The following is a 20,844-nucleotide window of genomic DNA, read 5'->3' on the forward strand; positions in this document are numbered from 1 at the left end:
GATCCCAGCAACATGTAGTTTGGTGGAGGAGGGGAAAATTTCCCCAATTTTCTCCTACAAGCAAGTGGCTGGCTTTAGGACTGTGGTACAGCACATACACATTTTTAAAGAGTGATGTAAGTGAAATAAAACTAGCCCAACAAAAGCCACTCTCAGACTGGAAGTGTCTTGTAATCTGGATTTAACGCACTTCTCTTCATCGGTTTGATTTGTTTCATATGCTGAGGGGAGGAAGGGGCACGAGAACAATGACAGGCCAGTTGTAATCCGGAGCCGGACATCCAGCTCTCTCCTACTACCCTCCCACTCCCATCCTGGGTTGGGGTTGGCCGGTAGGAGACACCCAGGAATTATAAAAGTGCATATGTCCCTTTAAGGTTTGCTTTGCTCCCTGCAGACTTTAGCCTAAACACTGAGATCTGACTTTATTTGTACATGTCTCTCAGCTCTGGGATCCTGCCACGCGGGGGTTTCAAAGGCTCAGAGACCGTCTGGGGTTAGGGGGGCGGGTGTGTGTGTGTGGGGGGGGGGGGACAAACTCATCTTGATGTGAAGAGAAAACTTGAAGGGATTGAAACAACAAACAGGAAATGCCTAGCCCGGCTGCTGCTCTTGCAGATGCAGAGGGGACCAGAGGCAGTTGCAGCGCACTGAGCTCTTCTCCCTAACAGGCACCGTGTGAACGACCGAGCTAGCCCAGGGGATCTGCTCTGCTGCCCCCCGGCCCTGTCCTCCTTCACGGGCTATCCTTGCCACTGCAGCCATGGGCTCCCAGTCCCTCCGTAGCAGAAGCCCAGGTGTCGCTGTCCCATGCGGGATTCTGACAGGTGAGAGAACTCTCTCTCTTTCCTTCTTCTCTGAAGACTCAGATCTGCCAAGTCTCGCTCTTCTGCAGGGAGGCTCCCTTCTTGGGGAGGATGAATCTCTCAGGATATGGCACCAGAGTCGCTTCAAATCTCTGCATCCATCATCCCTAGAAACCTCACTCCGCTCAGAGTGCCCCGGTTTAAGAGAGCTGGGTTTTTAAGAAACGTTTCCTCGCTGGGCGTCAGTCTCCTTTACACCCTAGGATCTCAGGAAAATACTCAAAAAGCAGGAGGGATGGGAGACAATACAAGTAGAAGCTACTGTGCGAAGGGTGGGATATGCAGGAACAACATTTATGAGAGTGAACTTTTTTCTTGGTTTCTGATATGGTTGACTGCAAAGGGCAATGTTAATTGTTCACACTGTGGAAGGCAAAAAAATGTTACAGGGACGATAGCTCAGCCCATTAAGCATGTAGTATTTCCATTTAAGGACTTAATGTTGTTGGGGATTTCTTTTGTTTTGCACAAAAGCGGGGGAGGCAATTCAAGTACTGTGTGGACAACAATTTCTGATATGTTGGGGGAGTTGTGGCTAAAGCGATTGTATTTGGAGAGAGAAAATTCAAGGAAATGGAAATGAGTTGAGGAAGTGCAAACATTCACACAACTGTGGAATTTGGCTTTCTGGGATACAGTTTTCTTACAGTGTGAGCAAGGCAAAATAATTGAGCTGATAAAGTCTGAAATTAACCAATAAGCAGGAAGAAATAAGCTTTATATAAATCTTCCAAATGGAGAGTGACAGGGAGTGGGGGAAACGATAAGATCATTTATATTGTTGAAAGTATTTTGTAATTCTTTTCTTCACTTTGGGATTGTTCTGAAGCGAGATTCGTGTAGAAACCTGAACAAGTGTAATAATCTAGGTTTATCAGGCAGTTGACAGGTAGCACTTTGCAAATGTATATCACATTATTATAACTATCTCCTAAACTATTATTGCATGATCCTTTCCCAAATCCTTATACTGTACTTGGTTTTGTGCAAGTGATGGTGGTGTTTCTTTGTGGAGGGGGGATATGCAGCTGCAGCAGTTTGAAACACTTATCTCTGGACTCCTTTTCCATCTGGAATTGAAAAGTTAAAACTTGTATTGGCTACAGATGATTCAGCAAGAAAAGTGCAAATTTAAATGAAGTCAAGAACTGCAAAAGTTAAGGTTCTTTCATATATGTGCAACCTGGACAAATTAATAGTGTGATTATCTTAACTTTAATTGCCTAACTTTTATCTGACAATTATAACAACATTGCATACACAGAGATTATTTTAATATCAAAACAATGAGGCTTCCTCAAATTTCACCCTTACTTACTCTCAATCTGCTTCTACATAGCCCCTGAGCCTTCTCTCTACTGGAGCTCTCTCTCTTCATGGGCATATTAATGTATTCTTATTATTTATTAACCATGTTTATTATGGTAGTTCCTAAGGACCAACCAAGAATGGTCTACACAGAGTAGAAGTGAAAACACAGAGTAGCAGACAGTTCCTACCCAGGAGAATTTACAATCTAACTAGACAAGCTAAAAACACAGTTTGAGAGAAAGTTATATAACAAAACTATCCCATCCCTTCTTTTCTTACCCCTTCACTACCTCTTCTCTGTTCTTTTCCTCTTGTCCATAACAATTTCTCTATCATTTCTCAGCTGCTCTCCCCATAGCTTTTTGCATTCAGAGACCTCTTTCCCATTCAGGCCCTTCTGTCTTGTTCTAGACTGTTGCAAGTTCACAATTCCAAGATACACTGGTCACAACCCTTCTTCCTACCAGTGTCACCCCAGTCTTGCCTGGAGTCTGCTTTAGCCAGCTACTCTTCATACAGGTTCTGATCTAAGATTAGCAATGAAAAACAAGTTGATGGTGCAACTTTGGTTTGACTAAGGAGAGTTGGGTGACCCAACCGCAAACAAGATATTATCTAATCATAAAGAGGAAACTTTAAAAAATCATGTTAACACACACTATATGCACCTTTATCTTTTTTTATTTTATTTTTTGTACTGCTCAGAGAGCTTGAAAATCAAGTACTGAACTGCTGCATTTAAAAAGAAAATAGAACCCTTTAACTTATCTAGGAAAACAAAACAGCTGCATGCGTGTGTTACCTCTGTGTGCTGCCCCAGCTCTGCACAGATCGCTGACACAGCAGACCCCGAGAGAACCCCCAATGACCACAGAGTCTAGTAAGGTACGAAGGCACTTCGGCCAGGTTTATTGTCAAACAAAGCACAATGATAGTTCCCTCTAGACTTTACTCTACAGGACATACTACGAATATGTGCCCCTTGGCAATGGACTCAGCTCAGTCAGTGGCGGGACTTTCCACTGCCCCCTAGGCTGGACAAAGACACTGCCCCAGGGATGCATTCTTATACACAGGTACAAACAAGTTACACATCACTCCTGACGTATTGAGGTGCAACCCCTCTACGTAACTAGGTGCCACCTCTCACCTTGTACATGTTGGTTCGAACAAAACAACTCTATCCATCATATTATCCTTTTGGCCCTGTCATTGGGATGGGTCAGCCTGTTCCTTGTAATCTGTGTGGAGTGTACAAGTATGTGAATGTTCTGATATCTGGTGTCCAGTACCTTTTAGGTATGTCTCTTTTCGCAGCATCAGCCCTTTCCTTGCCAGCTTCTGTGAGCAGGGCCTGCCTCTGGCTCACAGCTTAACTTTGCTTTATGTTAGCAAAGTCTTGACCATTACTTTAGTTCAGGTCTTAGGCTTCATACCAGGCCTCTGATACCAAGGTTTATATCTCAGGGCCTCCTCTTACTACAACAGGCAAAATAATTTGATATGTTGGGAAGTCAGAAAGTTGACAATTACTTTATTTAAAATTGAAATCTGCTTAAAGAGACACTCTCAACTTTCAGAGTGGTAGCCGTGTTAGTCTGTATCAGCAAAAAGAATGAGGAGTACTTGTGGCACCTTAGAGACTAACAAATTTATTTGAGCATAAGCTTCTGTGGGCTAAAGCCCACTTCATCAGATGCATGCAGTAGAAAATACAGTAGGAGGTGTGTGTTAGTCTCCCTGCCAGTTTATGTGGTTTTACAATCAGAATTTCCTATTTTAAAATATATATATATTGTTCTCTCCCATGTCGGCCACAAAAAAGACCTACACAAATAACAGGGAAACTGTTTAAATGACTGTGTTCAATTCTACAGGCATTATGCTTGTGCTTAATTTTACACAAGCAAGTAGTGGCAAGAGACTAGATCCTCAGTTATGTAAACTGTCATAGGTCTTCAAAGTTTAAAACAGGTGAGGATCTGCCCATAGACTTTAATAGGATTACTCACATAAAAAGGTTACTCAAATGCTTAACTATTTGCAGGATTGGGATCTCTATGGGACAACAGTGAATTTGATAACAGTTGTCAAATACAAAAAATAAATACATTGGAAATACATAGCAAAATATTTCTTTTGGTTATAGTAACCTGAGATGATTAAGAAATGGCACACAATTTTCAGATAGAAATATGACATATGTTGACAATGTCTCTTTAATTGTAGATGGGATCATTATAGTTTAAGGTCGCTATAAACGTAGTTATGGATCATTGTTCCTAATTTGTATAAAGTTTTCAATTTTTTGCTTGAAAAAAGAATCCAGTATCGCTAGAAATGTCTGCTTCTCTCCACTGCACAACAGAAGTGGATTACTGTATATGTGTTGAGTTGCAATCTCTCTTGTAGTCACTATGAAACGTGGCAATCTTTAGTTTAGCAATGTTTAGTTTTGACACACAGAACAGGTCAAAATTTGCATGAACTGAGTATTTATCTATTATTGAGAGATATTCGGCCCTCTCCTGTCCTTTAAGATGCAGCAGTTCCATTGACATCAGTGGGACTGCTGGTCTGAGTAAAGATTACAGGACTGGGCTCAAAGAGTAAAGGAAAGATCTCTAATTTGAAAATATATAATAATACATATAGTTGAGCTGTCAAATAAAAGAGAAGACTTACATTTATGCAGCAAGAAGAAAGTATAAAATCCTTTTACACTTGTTAGTTAAGCGCTACTTATAGCTAATTTTCACTTGAGAACAGCATGAGTCTTGCATTTGAAATTGTGTATATCTTAAGCAGCACAAAGAGGAAAATCCAGCACTCAGCCTGTGTAACTGGCCATGTGCTGAGGAGATGCACAGTGTTAGAGAAGGAAGAAATTTTCTTCCCCCAACCACAGTGCAGCCTCTTTAGATTTCAAAACAACCAGTTATTACGATTGAAAAGATGTTAAACTAAGTGCTTAGGGGTGTTTCAAATTGTGTTAATTAACTCAAGTTGCCTAACTTGATTTTTAAAAAGCACTTTTTTGCATGGTCACTCAACTCCCAGTGATAGAGGTGACCTCTGCAGGGCTTTCACCTAGTTCTGGAGGTGAGCAGTGGAAGGACACACATGCCTTGCCCAACCATATTCTCTGTGGCATGCTGCTCAGCGGCCTCATGCCAAGCAGGGCTCAGAACCATGCAAAGGATGCACACCCCCTATCTGGGTTCCCATATCCAGCCTTGCTCTGGCACAGTGGAACCACACCTATCCAAATGCACAGGAGCCTCTGCAGCTTCAGAGGAGGGAACCTGATTTGTCACAAGCTACCAAAAGCAATGTCTGAAAAATGTGTCACAAAAATCAGCATAATAAATCTCTGAAAATATTCCCTATTCCAATATGTTGGATAAATAATTGGCTAGCTGAAGTATTTAGAGCCCCCACAAGGTCTTATGCTAAAATATAGAAGCATTTTTAAAAGTGAAAAAGAGAAGCAATATCAAACCTGCAATGCAAGGGAAATGAGAAACTCTCCTCTAGTTTCAGGAAAATGGATATCCCATAAATATTAAAAAAGGTGGGAGGAAACTCCTAAAGAAAAACTGAACACAACCCCCACCTAGATTGTACAATTTTGTAATTGAAAAGAATGAACCAATATAAGACCCAATCCTAACTGTTACGTCTGTGCTTAACTTTACACCTCTGAGTAGTGCCATTAACTTGTATGGGATTACACATGCTAATAGTTAAGCACATATGTAAGTGTTTACAGAATAAACCCCATTAAATAGTATCCTTTGCCTTTGTGTGATACTTAGGACTCAGTCTTAGGAATTTAGGAATTGTAATACCAAATCAGAAATGAGGTCCATCTTCTCTATATTTTTCTCCAACAGCAGCCAGCACTAGATGCTTCAGAGGGTGTAAGAACTCCACAGCAGCAGATGTGGGATAATTTGCCCCCCATTCGGTCTCATCCTGAGCTCTAATAGAGATTGGTTTAAACCTTGAAGCATAAGGTTTAACAAACCTCTCAGATTTTTTGCTATTCCTTATAACTCTGGAGATTCTGATCTGTATAAACATCCCATCCCTTTTTGAATCCTGCTAAATTCTTGTCCTCAATGACTTTCAAGAGCAGAGAGTTTCAGTCTAATTATGTGTTGCGTGAAAAAATATTTCTTTTTATCAGTTCTGAATTTGCCACTTTTTTATTTCATTAGATGTTCCCTTGCTTTCGTGTTAGGAGACAGGGAGAAATGAAGCACTGTTCATTATTTTATATACTTCTGGCATGTCTCCTCTGATTTATCTCAGTTCTAAATTAAATAATTCATTTCAATCTCTCTTCATGAGTTTTTCCATGCCTCTTAGTCATTCTCATCACTCTTCTCTGCACCATTGATGTATATATAAAGGGATTAAAATACTTTTTCTATTGTTCTCCCCCCGCCATTCCTTATGCAACCTAACATCATTTGCATTTTTGACTGCAGCTACACATTGAGCAGATGTCTACAGCGATACCCAGCATCCTTTCCTGAGTTGATACATTTAAGTTAGAAGCTTCTAAGGTGCAGTAGTTTACATTGTCTCCTGCACTGGTATGATTTTGATTTGTCAACATCAAACTTCATTTGCCATCATGTTGCCCATTCATCTACCTTGTTGAGGTCTCTGTCAAGTTCCTCATAGTCCCCTTTGGTCCTGATCTAACCTAAATAACTTTGCGTCATTTGCAAATATTGCCACCTCACTAGCCACCCTACCTTTTCCAGGATCTTAATATAGTAAACAACACTGGACCTAGTACAGAACCTTGAGGCACACAGCTATTCACTTTTGGCTATGATGAAAATTGACCTTTTAATCCTTTTTGTCTTCTAGCCAGTTTTTGATAGATGACATTACTTCACCACAACTACTTAGCTTCACTAATAGTCTTTTCTGAGGGACCTTGTTAAAAGTCTTTTGATACATCTAAATAAATTAAGCGGGTTTTCCTTATCTACTACTTTAATGATGTATTCTAAGAGATTATTGAGGCATCGTTTTCCATAGCAGAAACCCTGTTGGCCATTTTTTCCAATACTGTTTAAAAGATTCCGGAATTCAGGGGGGAAGAGAGGGTGTGTGTGTGCGTGTGATGTAGCACTGTATACATGGCAAGAGAACCAAGACAGCTAGAAAATAAAAGCTAACTTCTACTAACCCTGATATTTTATTCACAGACAAGTTCTTATGTAAATGATCTGCACTTAATATAGTTTATCTTGCTTCTTCCAGCTCAATGGCTTTCAATCTGTAGACTGCTGGGGAGGTCTGCAGACTATGTCTAAGATTCCCAAAGGGGTCCCATCTCCATTTGAAAAGTTTTAGGGGTTCACATATGAAAAAAGATTGAAAACTATTGCTCTAGCAGGCCAAATGCTGCTTTTTAACATTTCCAAAGACATAGTTTCATCTTTCTCTCAGAGATTTCGAGGCCAGAAGGGACCAGTGTGATCATGTCATCTGACCACCTGTATAATACAAGCCATAAATATAGCTTCATATTTACCTGTCTTCAAATTTGGCTTGTTGTGGGGACTGTAATATTGGCAGCTTGTAAGAGCCCAAGAACTGCACTCAGGAGCCTTGGGTTCTCTGCCACTGAACTACTGGATAACTTTGGGCAAATCACTTCTCTGCACCTCAGTTTCCCCATCTGTGAAATAGGGGTATTGATACTAACCTCCTTCGTAATGTGCTTTGAGCGCTATTGATGGTAAGCGCTGTATAAAATGTAGGTATTATTACTTATCACTATTAAAGGGAAGAGCCAGCCAGTGGCTATGCTTGTGTGCCCGACTGACCAAGCCGTTCCTCTAGCTTTGTGCTAAAGGGAAGTGGAACAGAGCAAGGCCGTGCACCCGCGCAGGCCCGGCTCTCTCGCAGGGCCAGAGATGCTCCCTCCACCAGGTATCGCAGCCCTCGCGGGGCCCGCACTGCTCAGGGGCAGGAGGCGGCAGGGCGCCGACTGCGCTGGGAGCGGGGGCAGGGGGGACGCGCTGGGTCAGGAGCCCCGTGGCGGGCAAGCGCAGCCCCCTCAGAACAGCGGTGCTAGGGCCACGTGCACCACCCTGATCCCGCTTCCGTCTGTGCCGCGACCACCGCCCCTGCCTCGCTAGCAGCCAACCCCAGCCCCGAGCGCCCACCCCAGCCCTGGCCCCGAGCTCTCTCCTGCTGGCCCAGGCACATTCCGCGCATGCGCTAAAAGGGCGGGGGAAGCGTGCAATCAGCGTCGGCGACGCCGGTATTTTTGTGCGCATGCGTCAGTTGGGTTCGCCGCCGGCTCCCCCAGCCAGTTTACGTAAGTGCGCCGGAAGTAGTCTCAACGTCGCCGCTCCGGGTCGGCAGTGTACGCATGCGCTGTGGGAAGGAGCTGCTTAGCTGGCGCGTACGCGAGGGGGACTATGCTGTCGCCGGGCTGCTCCCGACTGTGCCTTGTCCTGTCCCCAGCCAGTGCGCAGGCGCGTCCCGGTGTCGCTGCCGCTGACTGAGTGTGGATTGTCGTCAGGCGCCGCTCGGATCAGCGGAGCGGTCAGCCCGTTAGCGTGAGGGGTCCGGCGCCAGGCAGCACCTCCGCCGCCCTCTGCAGGGCCTAGAGCCGGCCGGCCCCGTCCCACGTGTCCCCTCCGAGAGGCTTCCGCCCCCGTCCCCTTCCCGCCGAGAGGACGCAGGGTCCCCAGGCCGTGTGAGGCCCCGGGCGTGGGCTGCGGAGCCAGCGCCTGCCCCGAGTGCGGGGCGCCGCGCTCTCCCGTTTCTCGGGCAGGCCGGACAGCGGCAGGATGAAGCTGGTGAGGAAGGACATCGAGAAGGATAACGCGGGGCAGGTGACCCTGATCCCCGAGGATCCCGAGGACATATGGCACACCTACAATCTGCTGCAGGTGGGCGACAGCCTGCGGGCATCCACCATCCGCAAGGTGCAGACCGAGTCCTCCACGGGCAGCGTGGGCAGCAACCGCATCCGCACCACCCTCACCCTCTGCGTGGAGACCATCGACTTCGACTCGCAGGCCTGCCAGCTGCGGGTCAAGGGGACCAACATCCAGGAGAATGAGTACGTCAAGATGGGAGCCTACCACACCATTGAGCTGGAGCCCAATCGCCAGTTCACGCTAGCCAAGAAGCAGTGGGACAGTGTGGTGTTGGAGCGCATTGAGCAGGCTTGCGACCCAAGCTGGAGCGCTGATGTGGCAGCAGTGGTCATGCAGGAGGGTCTGGCTCATATCTGTCTTGTTACCCCCAGCATGACACTGACCCGGGCCAAGATTGAAGTGAACATCCCGAGAAAACGAAAGGGTAATTGCAGTCAACATGACCGAGCGCTGGAGAGATTCTATGAGCAGGTGGTGCAGGCAATCCAGCGTCATATCAACTTTGAGATTGTGAAATGTGTTCTGGTGGCCAGCCCGGGGTTCGTAAGAGAACAGTTCTGTGACTACATGTTCCAGCAGGCAGTCAAGACTGACAACAAGCTGCTGCTAGAGAACCGGTCAAAATTCCTTCAGGTAAAATAGATAAGTAACCCTTAAATCGGGAAATCCAAAAAGAGTGAAGAGTTATACAATGTGACAAAAAGGTGTTATAAGTAAAGTGACATTAACACAAAGAAAATTTAGGCTGACCATCAAGAGAAATGTATTTTTGGTGGGATCTTAAATGATGGGCTAGTAAGGAATGTAGGTGTCCTTTTGTTTGGGACATTTAAATCTAGACTAGATAAAGCAGTAGGTAATTAAATGCCATCTCCCCCCCCCCCCCCCCCCGAAAAAAACAAACAAACAAAAAACAAAAACTTGATAGGGGCTCATTAAGATGGCAAAAACTACAACAGTTGGAAAATTACATTTCCAGCAGGAATGTCAACTCAGTCCTGTTGTGTCAGGCCCTACCAAAGTCACGGTCCATTTTGGTCAATTTCACGATCATAGGATTTTAAAAATAATAAATTTCATTATTTCAGCTATTTAAATCTGAAATTTCACAGCATTCTAATTGTAGGGGTCCTGAACCAAAAAGGAGTTGGGGGAGTGTCGCAAGGTTATTGTAGGGGGGGTTGCGGTGGTACTACTTAACTTCTGCAGGGCTGCTGGTGGTGGTACTGCCTTCAGAGCTAGGCAGCTGGAGAGCAGCAGCTGCTGTCCGGGAGCTCAGCTCTGAAGGCAGAGCTGCCGCCAGCAGCAGAGCAGAAGTAAGGATTGCACGGTATGGTATTGCCGCCCTTGTTTCTGCACTGCTGCCTGCAGAGCTGGGACCTCAGTCAGCAGCTGCCACTCTCTGGCCATCCAGCTCTGAAGGCAGCAGCACAGAAGTAAGGGTGGCATGGTATGGTTTTGGTATGCCATCCTTATTTCTGCGCTGCCTTCAGAGCTGGGTGCCCAGCCACCAGCTGCCACTCTCTGGCCACCCAACGCTGAAGGTAACGCAGAAGTAAGGGTGGCAATACCAGGCCCCCCCTCCCCCAATAGCCTTGCGACCCCCCCCTGCAACTCTCTCTTGGGCCAGGACCCCCAATTTGAGAAACGCTGGTCTCTCCCGTGAAATCTATATAGTGTAAGGTAAAAGCACACAAAATACCAGTATTCACGGTGGGAGTCCAGATTTCACAGTCCGTGACACATTTTTCAAGGCTGTGAATTTGGTAGGGCCCTAATCATGAGTGTTTAATGACAGATTTATTGCTGCTGTAAAAAAAGCAAACAAAAACATACCTGTAACTGGCAGGACTGAGTTAACATTGCTGTTGAAAACTTTAATATTTGTTTCTCTTGGCTTTTGTTGTCTGCATGACCTTAAGGTTTCATTTACTGATTATTTTTCATCTGACTTCTTGGGTAATTTTTAAAGGCGAATGGAAAAAAATAAGAAAAACCAGATCTTATTGGCTTCCTGCGTTTACTACTTCTGGCTTCCTAGATTAAGCAGGTCTTTAATCCAAAATCAAGCTTCCAAGCCTTTGGAGATCCCAGTGCATTAAAAATAGATTCAGAAGTATGAAACCGGCATTTGTTTTAACTCAGTGTTTTAACATGGATATGTATCAGGTTTTATCTGATTTTCAGTGATGACCACCATGTGGAGCAGGGTCCAGTCACTGCTGAAAAGTGCACGCTTCCTACATCTGCAGCATGTGCAATGTATGCCTCTTCTGAAGCATATATTTGTAGCCTTAGTAGGTTTTTCTTTTCTGAACAGTTGGCATATCGTTTCAGAGATGTAACTTTAGAGAGAAAAACAACCCAGCTTTCTTTTCTTTTTTCTTTTCTTTTTTTTTCAAATGTAGCAAAAGCACTAGTTCCTATTGAGGATTACTCTGATATCTAGTTTCAGATGTATTTTGCTCTAGGCCAGTGCTCTAAATCCCAGCGTGTTTAAAGCAAATCTTGAATGATAGAAACATTTTTTTCTATCCTTGCTACATTTAAAGATAGCCGAAGAGATTTTGTTCAATATTTCTGAAAAAAAATCACCTTGAGAAAAAGACTGACGATGGAAAATTTCAGTTCACAAGTGAAACATATAAGACTAAATAATCAGCATGGACTAAATGATCCATTTTTTTCTTCTATCTATAACACTTATTATTGTAGGTCCACTCCTCCTCCGGACATAAGTATGCGCTGAAGGAAGCTCTTTGTGACCCAGCTGTGGCCAGCCGTCTTTCTGACACAAAAGCAGCTGGTGAGGTCAAAGCCTTGGATGACTTCTACAAGATGCTGCAACATGAGCCTGACCGGGCTTTTTATGGCCTCAAACATGTGGAAAAAGCCAATGAGGCCATGGCCATTGATACCCTGTTGATCAGTGATGAGCTCTTCAGGCACCAGGATGTGGCTTCTCGCAGCCGATATGTGCGGCTGGTAGATAGTGTGCGGGAGAACATGGGCACAGTGCGCATATTCTCCAGCCTCCATGTGTCTGGGGAGCAGCTCGGCCAGCTGACAGGGGTAGCAGCTATCCTGCGTTTCCCTGTTGCTGAGCTCTCTGACCAAGAGGAGGAATCCAGTTCTGAAGAGGATTGATGACAATGGCTCACTCCACCCTCCCCTCATAGCATAGTAAGACTAAAATGACAGTCATGGCACTTCCTTTCCAAATACTGCAAGCAGATGTGCCGTGGCATGCAATTTAACTTTTTGAGAACAATATTTTTTAAGGTGTCTGGTTTTGTTCAACACGCTCTACTGGATAGCCATATGTATTTGCACTTGCTGTGGTAATGATGATGATGGGTATACTATAGGTTGGGGTTGACCATTGTTTGCACAAACTACACTCTGGATCACCAAGAGCATAACAAACATATAAAAGTCTCTGATTTGGTTCCTGAAAGCTGCTGATTAGGTATTTTAAAGAAGATGAGTTTCTTTGCCTTTTGGTGAATGTACAAAAAAGGATAATAAATTAAGGGGGAAAAGACACTAAAATGTCACATTTTTCTGCTTTAAATTATGTGCTTGCAAACAGTACTGCAAAGTATGGAAAGCAACGTGTTAGGTATCATATAAAGTATACTGATACTTTTCAATGAGCTATCCAAGGCTTGCCCATCTGAATGGCTATGTTGACAACTTGGTCAGGAACCCAGAGGTTATACCTTACTGATGTAAAAAGGAGTAGATTGTAGTAGGGATGGGAAGAATACCAGATGTGGATCTGTCTTCATCATGAGTCCAGCCATTTGGCTGAATTTGGCAATATTTAATACCATTCTATCAGAAATGGAAACTTAAAAAAAAAAAAAAAAAAAAAAAACCCTGAATTGACAGTATCCCTTTAGACATGATGGCAACTTCAGGCCAAGGTGCGAAGCTATATGTACCATGCTTTTAACATTTCTTTAAATGCACTACCTCACATCCCTGTCATGTGAGCTCCAGAAAATTGTACTATATGCGATAAATCAGATGCTCCAGCTTTAATTAACTGTGTTCTAATGAATCAGCGTTAGGATAATTTGGGCCTGATGCTGCAAGCCCTTACTTGCATGAGTAAGGTTTCCAGAATTAAGTCCATAGTTTCCCCAGGAATCCTTTCGGCAATAGATAAAAGGCTTGCATTACAGTCTCATAATCTGGTATTCTCATGTTTTTAAAAACAGGTATGTACAATACAATTCCTCTTGGAAATAGAAGATCTAATTAGAGGCAGGACTTTGGCCTTTTTGAAGATAATGATGGTTAGAAAAAGTTAACTTAGTTATTTCCCAATTTTATTTAATCTATTTATCCATATTTATTAAAGGTGCTCAGAATTGAGGTGATCAAATGGTAATCCAGTATTTCCTGGAGCTTTTAGTTTTGAAAAAAAGTTTAGCCGGAGGAGGGGTAGGGTGATGAGGAGGTGGAATCTTCAGAATCTGAAACACCATTAAGGCAGTGTTTGGGGCGGGGTGGTGGTGGTGTCAAGAGTAATAGTGTAATTTTTACATATAAATCATCAGTTTTTATCAGGATGTCAGGCAAGGCATAGCCGCAAATTTAGGCTTTTTGGTTTTGTTCTTTAAATACTAACTGTTAAAACTCAAGTTTGGGCAGCCCTTGAGTTATAATTTGAATTAACTTTGCAGTGAGTTGTAGTGGTCTACTTTGGAAATCTGATTATAGAGATCTTGGCCTTAGAGCCCAATCATGCAAGGTCTTGAACACCTTCAGCTCCTATTGTATGTTTATCTGTTTGAAGAATTATAAGTAATCACTGAAATTTTCTCTAACAGTTAGCACTGTTTCACTTAAAAAAAAAAAAAAAAAAAAGGGTGGGGGGACATTCTTGTTGAAAGATTGTAGTTTATCTGGCAAGATCCTGAGCCACTAGCAAGGGTTGGAGTGCCCTCAGCTTATATTAAAGTCAATGTGATTTGACAGATACTCAGCACATGGCAGAACCAAGTTGCAATAAATAGTCTTAAATCTGACAAGTTAGTTTTATAGCACTAAATGGTTTCACTGTGTCTAAATACTGCATAAGTATTTTCTCCCTTGAGATCGCTGTATTAGGCCTGTATGTTGGTAAGCAAACATCATTGGTCATTATTAAATAATGCAATAATTTTCAGGATAACTCTATTTATAATTAAGACCAGATTGCAGCACTGAGCTTGTATTTGGCATGGATAGCTTAAAATATCTTTGCATTGGTATAATTTGTTGAATTTGCTATCCCAGATTGTGGGACAGAAGGGCTTGCTGGTTGTTTCTCATGCATAAAAAAATGAGTTCATTTAAAAAAAAATTAAGGGGTACTACATTTTTTAGCCTTTTGTAGTACATGAAAGGTACAAAGTCAAAATACTGCAATTCCACATTTCTATACTATGTGCCTCTAAGTGTGACAACATGTACTGTATTGTCAAATACAGCTCTTCAAATAAATAACCAATATATCAGCTTTTTGGAAAGGTATAATTCTCAGAAGTGTGAGAACTTACTTTTGCAGTTCAGTAACACTTTATAGTGATTTTGTTTCTCTGCAATATTTCTGTTTAAGTTTAGAATTGGAGTTCTGCAGTGAATGAAATTTATAAAAACATAGATTTTTCTTTTAACTGTTATTGCAGTGCCACTAATTTACTGGAAGAAATATATACTTCCAGAAAACAAGACACCTGTAAATTTGTTCATAAACACTTCTGCAGTGTAATCAAACTCATAAATGATACACAAGTAACATGTAGAAAATGCATCAGGTTTCAGGAAAAAGTGTGTGGAATCATCCTCCAAGTAGATACAGTAATGCAGACCCCCTACACTTGACAGAGTTCTATTGAAGCTGATAACTTTGCAAGTATATGTGCCAATATGGAAAGAACTCTTCATCAAATACCTCTAACTACAAAAGGTAAGGCCTTAAACTTATATAAACCATATACAGGGATACTTCATCCACCACTAGAAGTCAGCAAGTGTTAAACAACACAGCAGTATTACACTACAACTTAGGACAGGACATGAGTACCTTTTCTAGCCAAAACTGCAATGGAAGTAGAGATCCCTGTGCTAGGATTGGGCCAGAACATGGAGGGCCCCACCCTTAAACTTATGCCTTTGGGTTTTCAGCAGTCACAAAGAGGACCTCAGTATTGCCTTTCTGAAAGAAGAATGAGAAGTATAGACTTATATTAACTCTATATAATATGGTTTATGCTGTGGTTACCTTATTGATCACTACTCTCCCCGGATCAGCTGTGACACTTCTGAAGTATATAGGACTTAGCATAGAGGAGTTGGGTGTAGCATGCCTGCTTGTAGGATTGTCATGTTGTGACCTGGCCTATGCTTAACATTAAGCCTGTCAGTAGTCCTTATTTTGATCTGGCAACCCCTGTTCCTGGACTGAATAATTCACTTGGGAAGAACCACTGCTGATCTCAACATGCAAGTGTTCTGGGATTTTCAATATGAAATTTATCATAAAAATATAATATGATCAACTAAAAAATAAATCCACTTGATTATATATCTTATTTTATTTGCTTTGTAACAGCTGTTTTAGAGAAGAACATGATTAACACAGGCAATCATTTATCTTTTTATTTAGCTTTGAGCAGTTTTTTTGCTCATTTAGGCTATTTAAATAAAATGCTATTAATTATAGACATATAAAGGTTATTTTACTAAACTTAAAACACATTTATAGAGCAGTATTACTCAGACCTCAGTGGTTCAGGAGCCAAATTAGCAATCAACATTACCCAAAAGAGCCATTGTAGTGTGAATTCATTTTATATATAAAATACACACACCACACACACACACACTTACAGCAAAATGAGTAAGTATTTTATCAACTACAATTGGTTAATAACATAGTAAAAGCATCCTGATTGGTTAATAACTTAGAATGGTTAATAATTAAATCACACTCTGTTTTAATGCATCTCCTGCAGCTCTTTGCAACACATATTAAAGAGCCACTTGCAACTCTTGAGCCTCAGTCTGAACCGTCTAATTTGAAACATCCACTTAAAAGGTAGACACTAAATCTAGACCAGGGGTCGGCAACCGGTGGCTCGCGGCTCGCCAGGGTAAGCACCCTGGCGGGCCAGCCCGGTTTGTTTATCTGCCGCGTCGGCAAGTTCGGCCGATCGCGGCTCCCACTGGCCGCGGTTCGCGGTCCCAGGCCAATGCGGGAGGCAGGAAGCGGTGCGAGCCGAGGGATGTTCTGGCCGCGGCTTCCTGCCTCCCGCATTGGCCTGGGACCGCGAACCGCGGCCAGTGGGAGCCGCGATCGGCCGAACTTGCCGACACGGCAGATAAACAAACCGGGCCGGCCCGCCAGGGTGCTTACCCTGGCGAGCCGCGAGCCACCGGTTGCCGACCCCTGATCTAGACACAGTGGTAGTGGACTCAGGGATTCATGATAGTGAGCCTTGAAATGTAAAACTTGTTTTGTCAGTTCCTTTTGTTACAGCAACACTGATTAAATAGAAACCATGTAATGATATTAACGATTATATTTTATTGTTGTATTCTTGGGTCTAACACCCTCCAAAAAAACCTTAAGTCCTAGGTTTGGAGCAAACAGAATAGTACCAACTCCACTTATTTTTAACCGTTGAAAATATAGATGGACATATGAATTTTTTCTTCATAATTTGTTACTTAGCATATATTTGACATTTTGTTCTGTTACTTTGAACTATGCATAATGAAAATGTAACCTACTTATAAAAAGTGAACATATGCATGTAGGCTTTAATATTCACTTTTGAATTAGCTCAGCTAGACCACTGTTTACATAACTAAAGTTTTCATATTTCTAGCTATGCTTTCTTAAACAGAAATGGCACAAGTTACCTCATTTTTAGAAGGAAAAATATATCAAATGTCAAATAGCAAAAAGGTTTAGGCTACTGTTCATCTTATCCCCAGTCTGTCATCTGCAAAGCATGGACTATTCCTTATACACACGATCTCTGAAAGTAATTTTCAAAACAATGAAATTCTTGAAGAGGGCCAACAATTTATGGGAATGCTTACTGAGAAATATGAGTTACTTTGGGGATGTAGTTATCAGAAACGTAAGGGAAAGATTTAGAAATACATAGCTTTCGTACTTTTGAGGTAGATTCAAACAAACATGAATTTGGAAGATCATATTTATATAAAGATCTCTAAAGATAGTGAAACATTTTATTGTGTAATAAAGTGAATATTTTGAGGTGTGCAATTTAGATAATAGGTTTTTCTGAGAGGGAATAACTTCAGTATAATTGGTTCCACAGCACCTGTAATTCTCTGTTTTCTTCCACAGCTTGTTGAAGAAGATTGTCACATTCAAATTTTGTGTAGAAAAGTAACTTTATTAAAACCTATGGAAATCCTGATTAAGGAAATCTTTATTCAGTGAGGACTGAAGTAAAGAAAATGCCAAACATTTTAGGTCTTCCAAGTACTATATTAGGTTCTAAATTCAAGCTCCAGGTTGAGAGTTTTGTTTTCTGAGCAATGGAAGGAATAAACACAGGCTGGAGAGCTTCTAGTCTGATACTTGCATAAAGAATTGCTCAATGAATAATGTTTAGTGCTGCCAGATTTTTTGTTTTTGACTTATTTGGTGTGCAATGGCTCTGATTTTAATATAATGGCCACTTGTATTACATGAACTATAAAAGAAATGAAAATCTCTTGAACACAAAGCTAACCAGTAGTGCGAGCTCTTTCAACTGACTGAATTAGAAATATCATGAAGTCAAGTTGTTTTGTAGTCTCCTAATGTAAAACAGTGTTAAGAAAAAAATATTAAATTCTTTCCTCGTGCCATTGTTCAAAAATTATTGCCTTTCCCCATTGCAGCTGAGGACTGTAGAAGGTGGGGGAGTTGATCTCCCTAGTACTGCCTGAGTTGATCTCCTTAGTACTTGATCTCCTTCTGGCTGATCCCAACTGTCAAATTTAGTTCTGAACAACTAATTTTTTGTCATTCACTTTGGAAACTCTGAATTCTGCACACAATGTAGCTGCTGCCATAAAGCTCGAATAAATTAATCATACAGTATAGAAATACTTGAACATTTTTCCAGCACACAAACTTTTAACTGACTTTTTACTGGAAGAACTTCAAAGCAAACAAAATATATATTGCTGCAAGAATATGTAATGCCTTCACATGAAAGACAAATTTAATTAAGTCTTTCAGTGAAGCATTAACCTTCAGATATCTGGCACTTCTATTTGCCAGCCAAAAGAATATTTAGGGGGAAGTTTGTCTTTTTTTAATATGTATTTCTGCAGGCCCCAAATGTTCAACTTTTGTGTGTAGAAAAGACTTGATTTGTAAGGTGTTAAACACTATTTCCTTTTTCTTTTTTGTTTGCCTTAGGAAAAATTTGGCAGCCTGCCAAAATCACAGAACGCTCCAGATCAGGCTAACACTATCATATTAGTAGGCAATACTGCTGAAAACACATGTGAGCTGCCACAGCCGCTTTTGGCAGGAGGCGAGGGACATAGGAAGGGGTATCACATGAAGCAGGAGTTCCTCAAACTCCCAAGATAGCGAAATCCAAGCTGGGCACCCATGTTGTATGGAGCCAGCAGCCCATTACCTCTTGTGAGATAGTTCCACATGGGACAGAAGGTCCCACTTCCTGGGGGGTGAGAGTGGGGGAGAGAGCAAGACAGCTATCTTTTGGACATAGCATATAGTTCCCATCCTCTATTTTGGATAACAGGCTGCTGCCAGCTAACGTGGTTAGTCCTGTAGTTTAACTGGTAGATGTCTGTGCTGTTGTGTTGAAGGTTCATGTTTCAAACCCTGATGATTATTCATTATGGGGAGGTTGTTACAGTTGTACATAAATGGTTTTAAGTTTTGCATACCAAAAAAACTAGGAAATTACATACAAAAATCTGTGTTAAAAGAATATTATTTTTTCAAGCATTCTGAAGCATCCATCTCCCTTCTGCGTATGTATTATGAGAGTCTTTAACTACATCACATACTATTTTTTGTCACGGAATACCTATTTCATTCAGTGCACAGGTTGAATGTTGCACAGACATCTGTAAATCTGGCATTTCCTAACTTTTGAGTGTTTGTCTTTGCAACCTAGATAGATAACCTTTAACAGTTAGAATATATAATTTAGAACATATGGAGCCTTTCACTTCTAGAACATAAGGAAAAATTCAGTTCAGGATCATAGTGACTGACAGCCATAACTGGGGCTCTACCAAATTCACAGTCCATTTTGGTCGATTTCAGGTCATAGCATACCATAAAATTGTAAATTTCATTATTTCATCTATTTAAATATGAAATTTCATGGTGGTGTAATTGTAGGGGTCCTGATCCAAAAAGGAGTTGCATGGGGGGTGTCACAAGGTTATTATGGGGAAGGGGAAGATCTTTTAACACAGATTTTTTTATATGTAATTTCCTTTTGTATGCAAAAGTAAAATCCATTTATGTATAATTGTTACAACCTCCCCATAATGCATGATCAACAGGGTTTGAAACATGAACCTTCAACACTGCAGCACAGACAGCTACCCTTACTTCTGCGCTGCTGCTGGCAGAGGTGCTGCCTTCAGAGCTGGGCAGCTGGAGAGCAGCGGCTACTGGCCAGGAACCCAGCTCTGATGGCAGAGCCACCGCCAGCAGCAGCACAGAAGTAAGGATGGCCTGGTATGGTATTGCCACCCTTACTGCTGGTGGAGCGTTGCCTTCAGAGCTGGGCACCCAGCCAACAGCTGCCACTCTCTGGCCACCCAGCTCTGAAGGCAGCGCAGAAGTAAGGGTGACAGTACTGTGACCCTCCTGCATCTCCTTTTTGAGTCAGGACCCCCAAATTAAGAAACTCTGGTCTCCCCCGTGAAATCGGTATAGTATAGGGTAAAAGCACACAAAAGACCAGATTTCACAGTCCATGACATGTTTTTCATGGCTGTGAATTTGGTAGGGCCCTAGCCATGACTATTTTGGAGGTTGAGTGCCTTATATGAAATAAATTTGTCGTCTCAATTTAGTTCTTAGTGGGCATTTGTTTACATCACACTAGGACCCCAACAAGGGCATTGAATGGACAGGGACCATTTTTCACCCCTATAGCTGGTCCTTCCAGATTAGGAATGAGGCACACTAGGAGAGTTGTGTGAAGATGCTTATACTTCTGCTATTTATTCTGCATCTGTACTGAGAATTAATATTTCCATCTCTAGTACCTTTCATGAGCTCTACATTTAAAAAAAAAAAAGAGAAACCTGCAGTCTCCTTTTTTGGATTCCCTACAGGCACTGAAGTGATTGAACTTATGCCACTAAAGGTATGTCTGCACTTAAAATGCTGCATTGGTGTAGGTAATCCACCTCCTTGAGAGTACTCCTGGGGGAATTCTGTGCCAAAAAATTAAAATATCTGTGCACAATATTTTAAAATGCTACAAAATTCTGCATATGTTATTTATCATAATAACACAATATAATCACTTCAGTTTCAATTATTTTGGTAATTTATGTCAAAATACTTGTCAGCAAATATTCGGCAACAATGCAGAGAGACAAAAATTCCCCTAGGAGTAGATAAAGAGACCCTACGACAGCCCAGTCTTGTTTCTCTGCCCCCAGAGCCCAGCCAGAGGCCAGACACTCACACTCCCTCCCCCTCAAAGTCAAGCCAT

The 20,844-nt window shown here is 42.0% G+C and overlaps 2 protein-coding genes across 5 annotated transcripts in view; both read left to right on the forward strand.

The window, feature by feature from the left end:
- The first annotated feature begins 556 nt into the window (after nucleotides 1-556).
- ITGA1 (integrin subunit alpha 1) overlaps nucleotides 557-20,844 on the forward strand; it is a 118,923-nt gene continuing 98,635 nt past the window's right edge. For all 4 annotated transcript variants that reach the window (XM_039543411.1, XM_039543412.1, XM_039543410.1 and 1 more), the window contains exon 1: nucleotides 557-827. In XM_039543411.1, coding sequence (XP_039399345.1) covers nucleotides 764-827 — 64 coding nt within the window. In that variant the 5' untranslated portion in view covers nucleotides 557-763. The remainder of the gene's footprint in view (nucleotides 828-20,844) is intronic.
- Nucleotides 8,504-14,775, forward strand: PELO (pelota mRNA surveillance and ribosome rescue factor). The gene is made up of 2 exons (XM_039543414.1): nucleotides 8,504-9,733; nucleotides 11,816-14,775. Exons 1-2 carry the CDS (start codon nucleotides 9,008-9,010, stop codon nucleotides 12,245-12,247), a joined length of 1,158 nt encoding a protein of 385 aa, XP_039399348.1. The 5' UTR covers nucleotides 8,504-9,007; the 3' UTR covers nucleotides 12,248-14,775.

This window comes from Mauremys reevesii, linkage group 6 (assembly GCF_016161935.1).
Source record: "Mauremys reevesii isolate NIE-2019 linkage group 6, ASM1616193v1, whole genome shotgun sequence".
In the NCBI taxonomy this organism is placed as follows: Eukaryota; Metazoa; Chordata; order Testudines; family Geoemydidae; genus Mauremys; species Mauremys reevesii.

Excerpts from the sequence above, each read along its gene's own strand:
- PELO (XM_039543414.1), top strand. The coding sequence starts at position 9,008 with ATGAAGCTGGTGAGGAAGGACATCGAGAAGGATAACGCGGGGCAGGTG. Across the intron at positions 9,734-11,815 it reads ACCGGTCAAAATTCCTTCAG|GTCCACTCCTCCTCCGGACA; the intron begins GTAAAATAGATA and ends TTATTATTGTAG.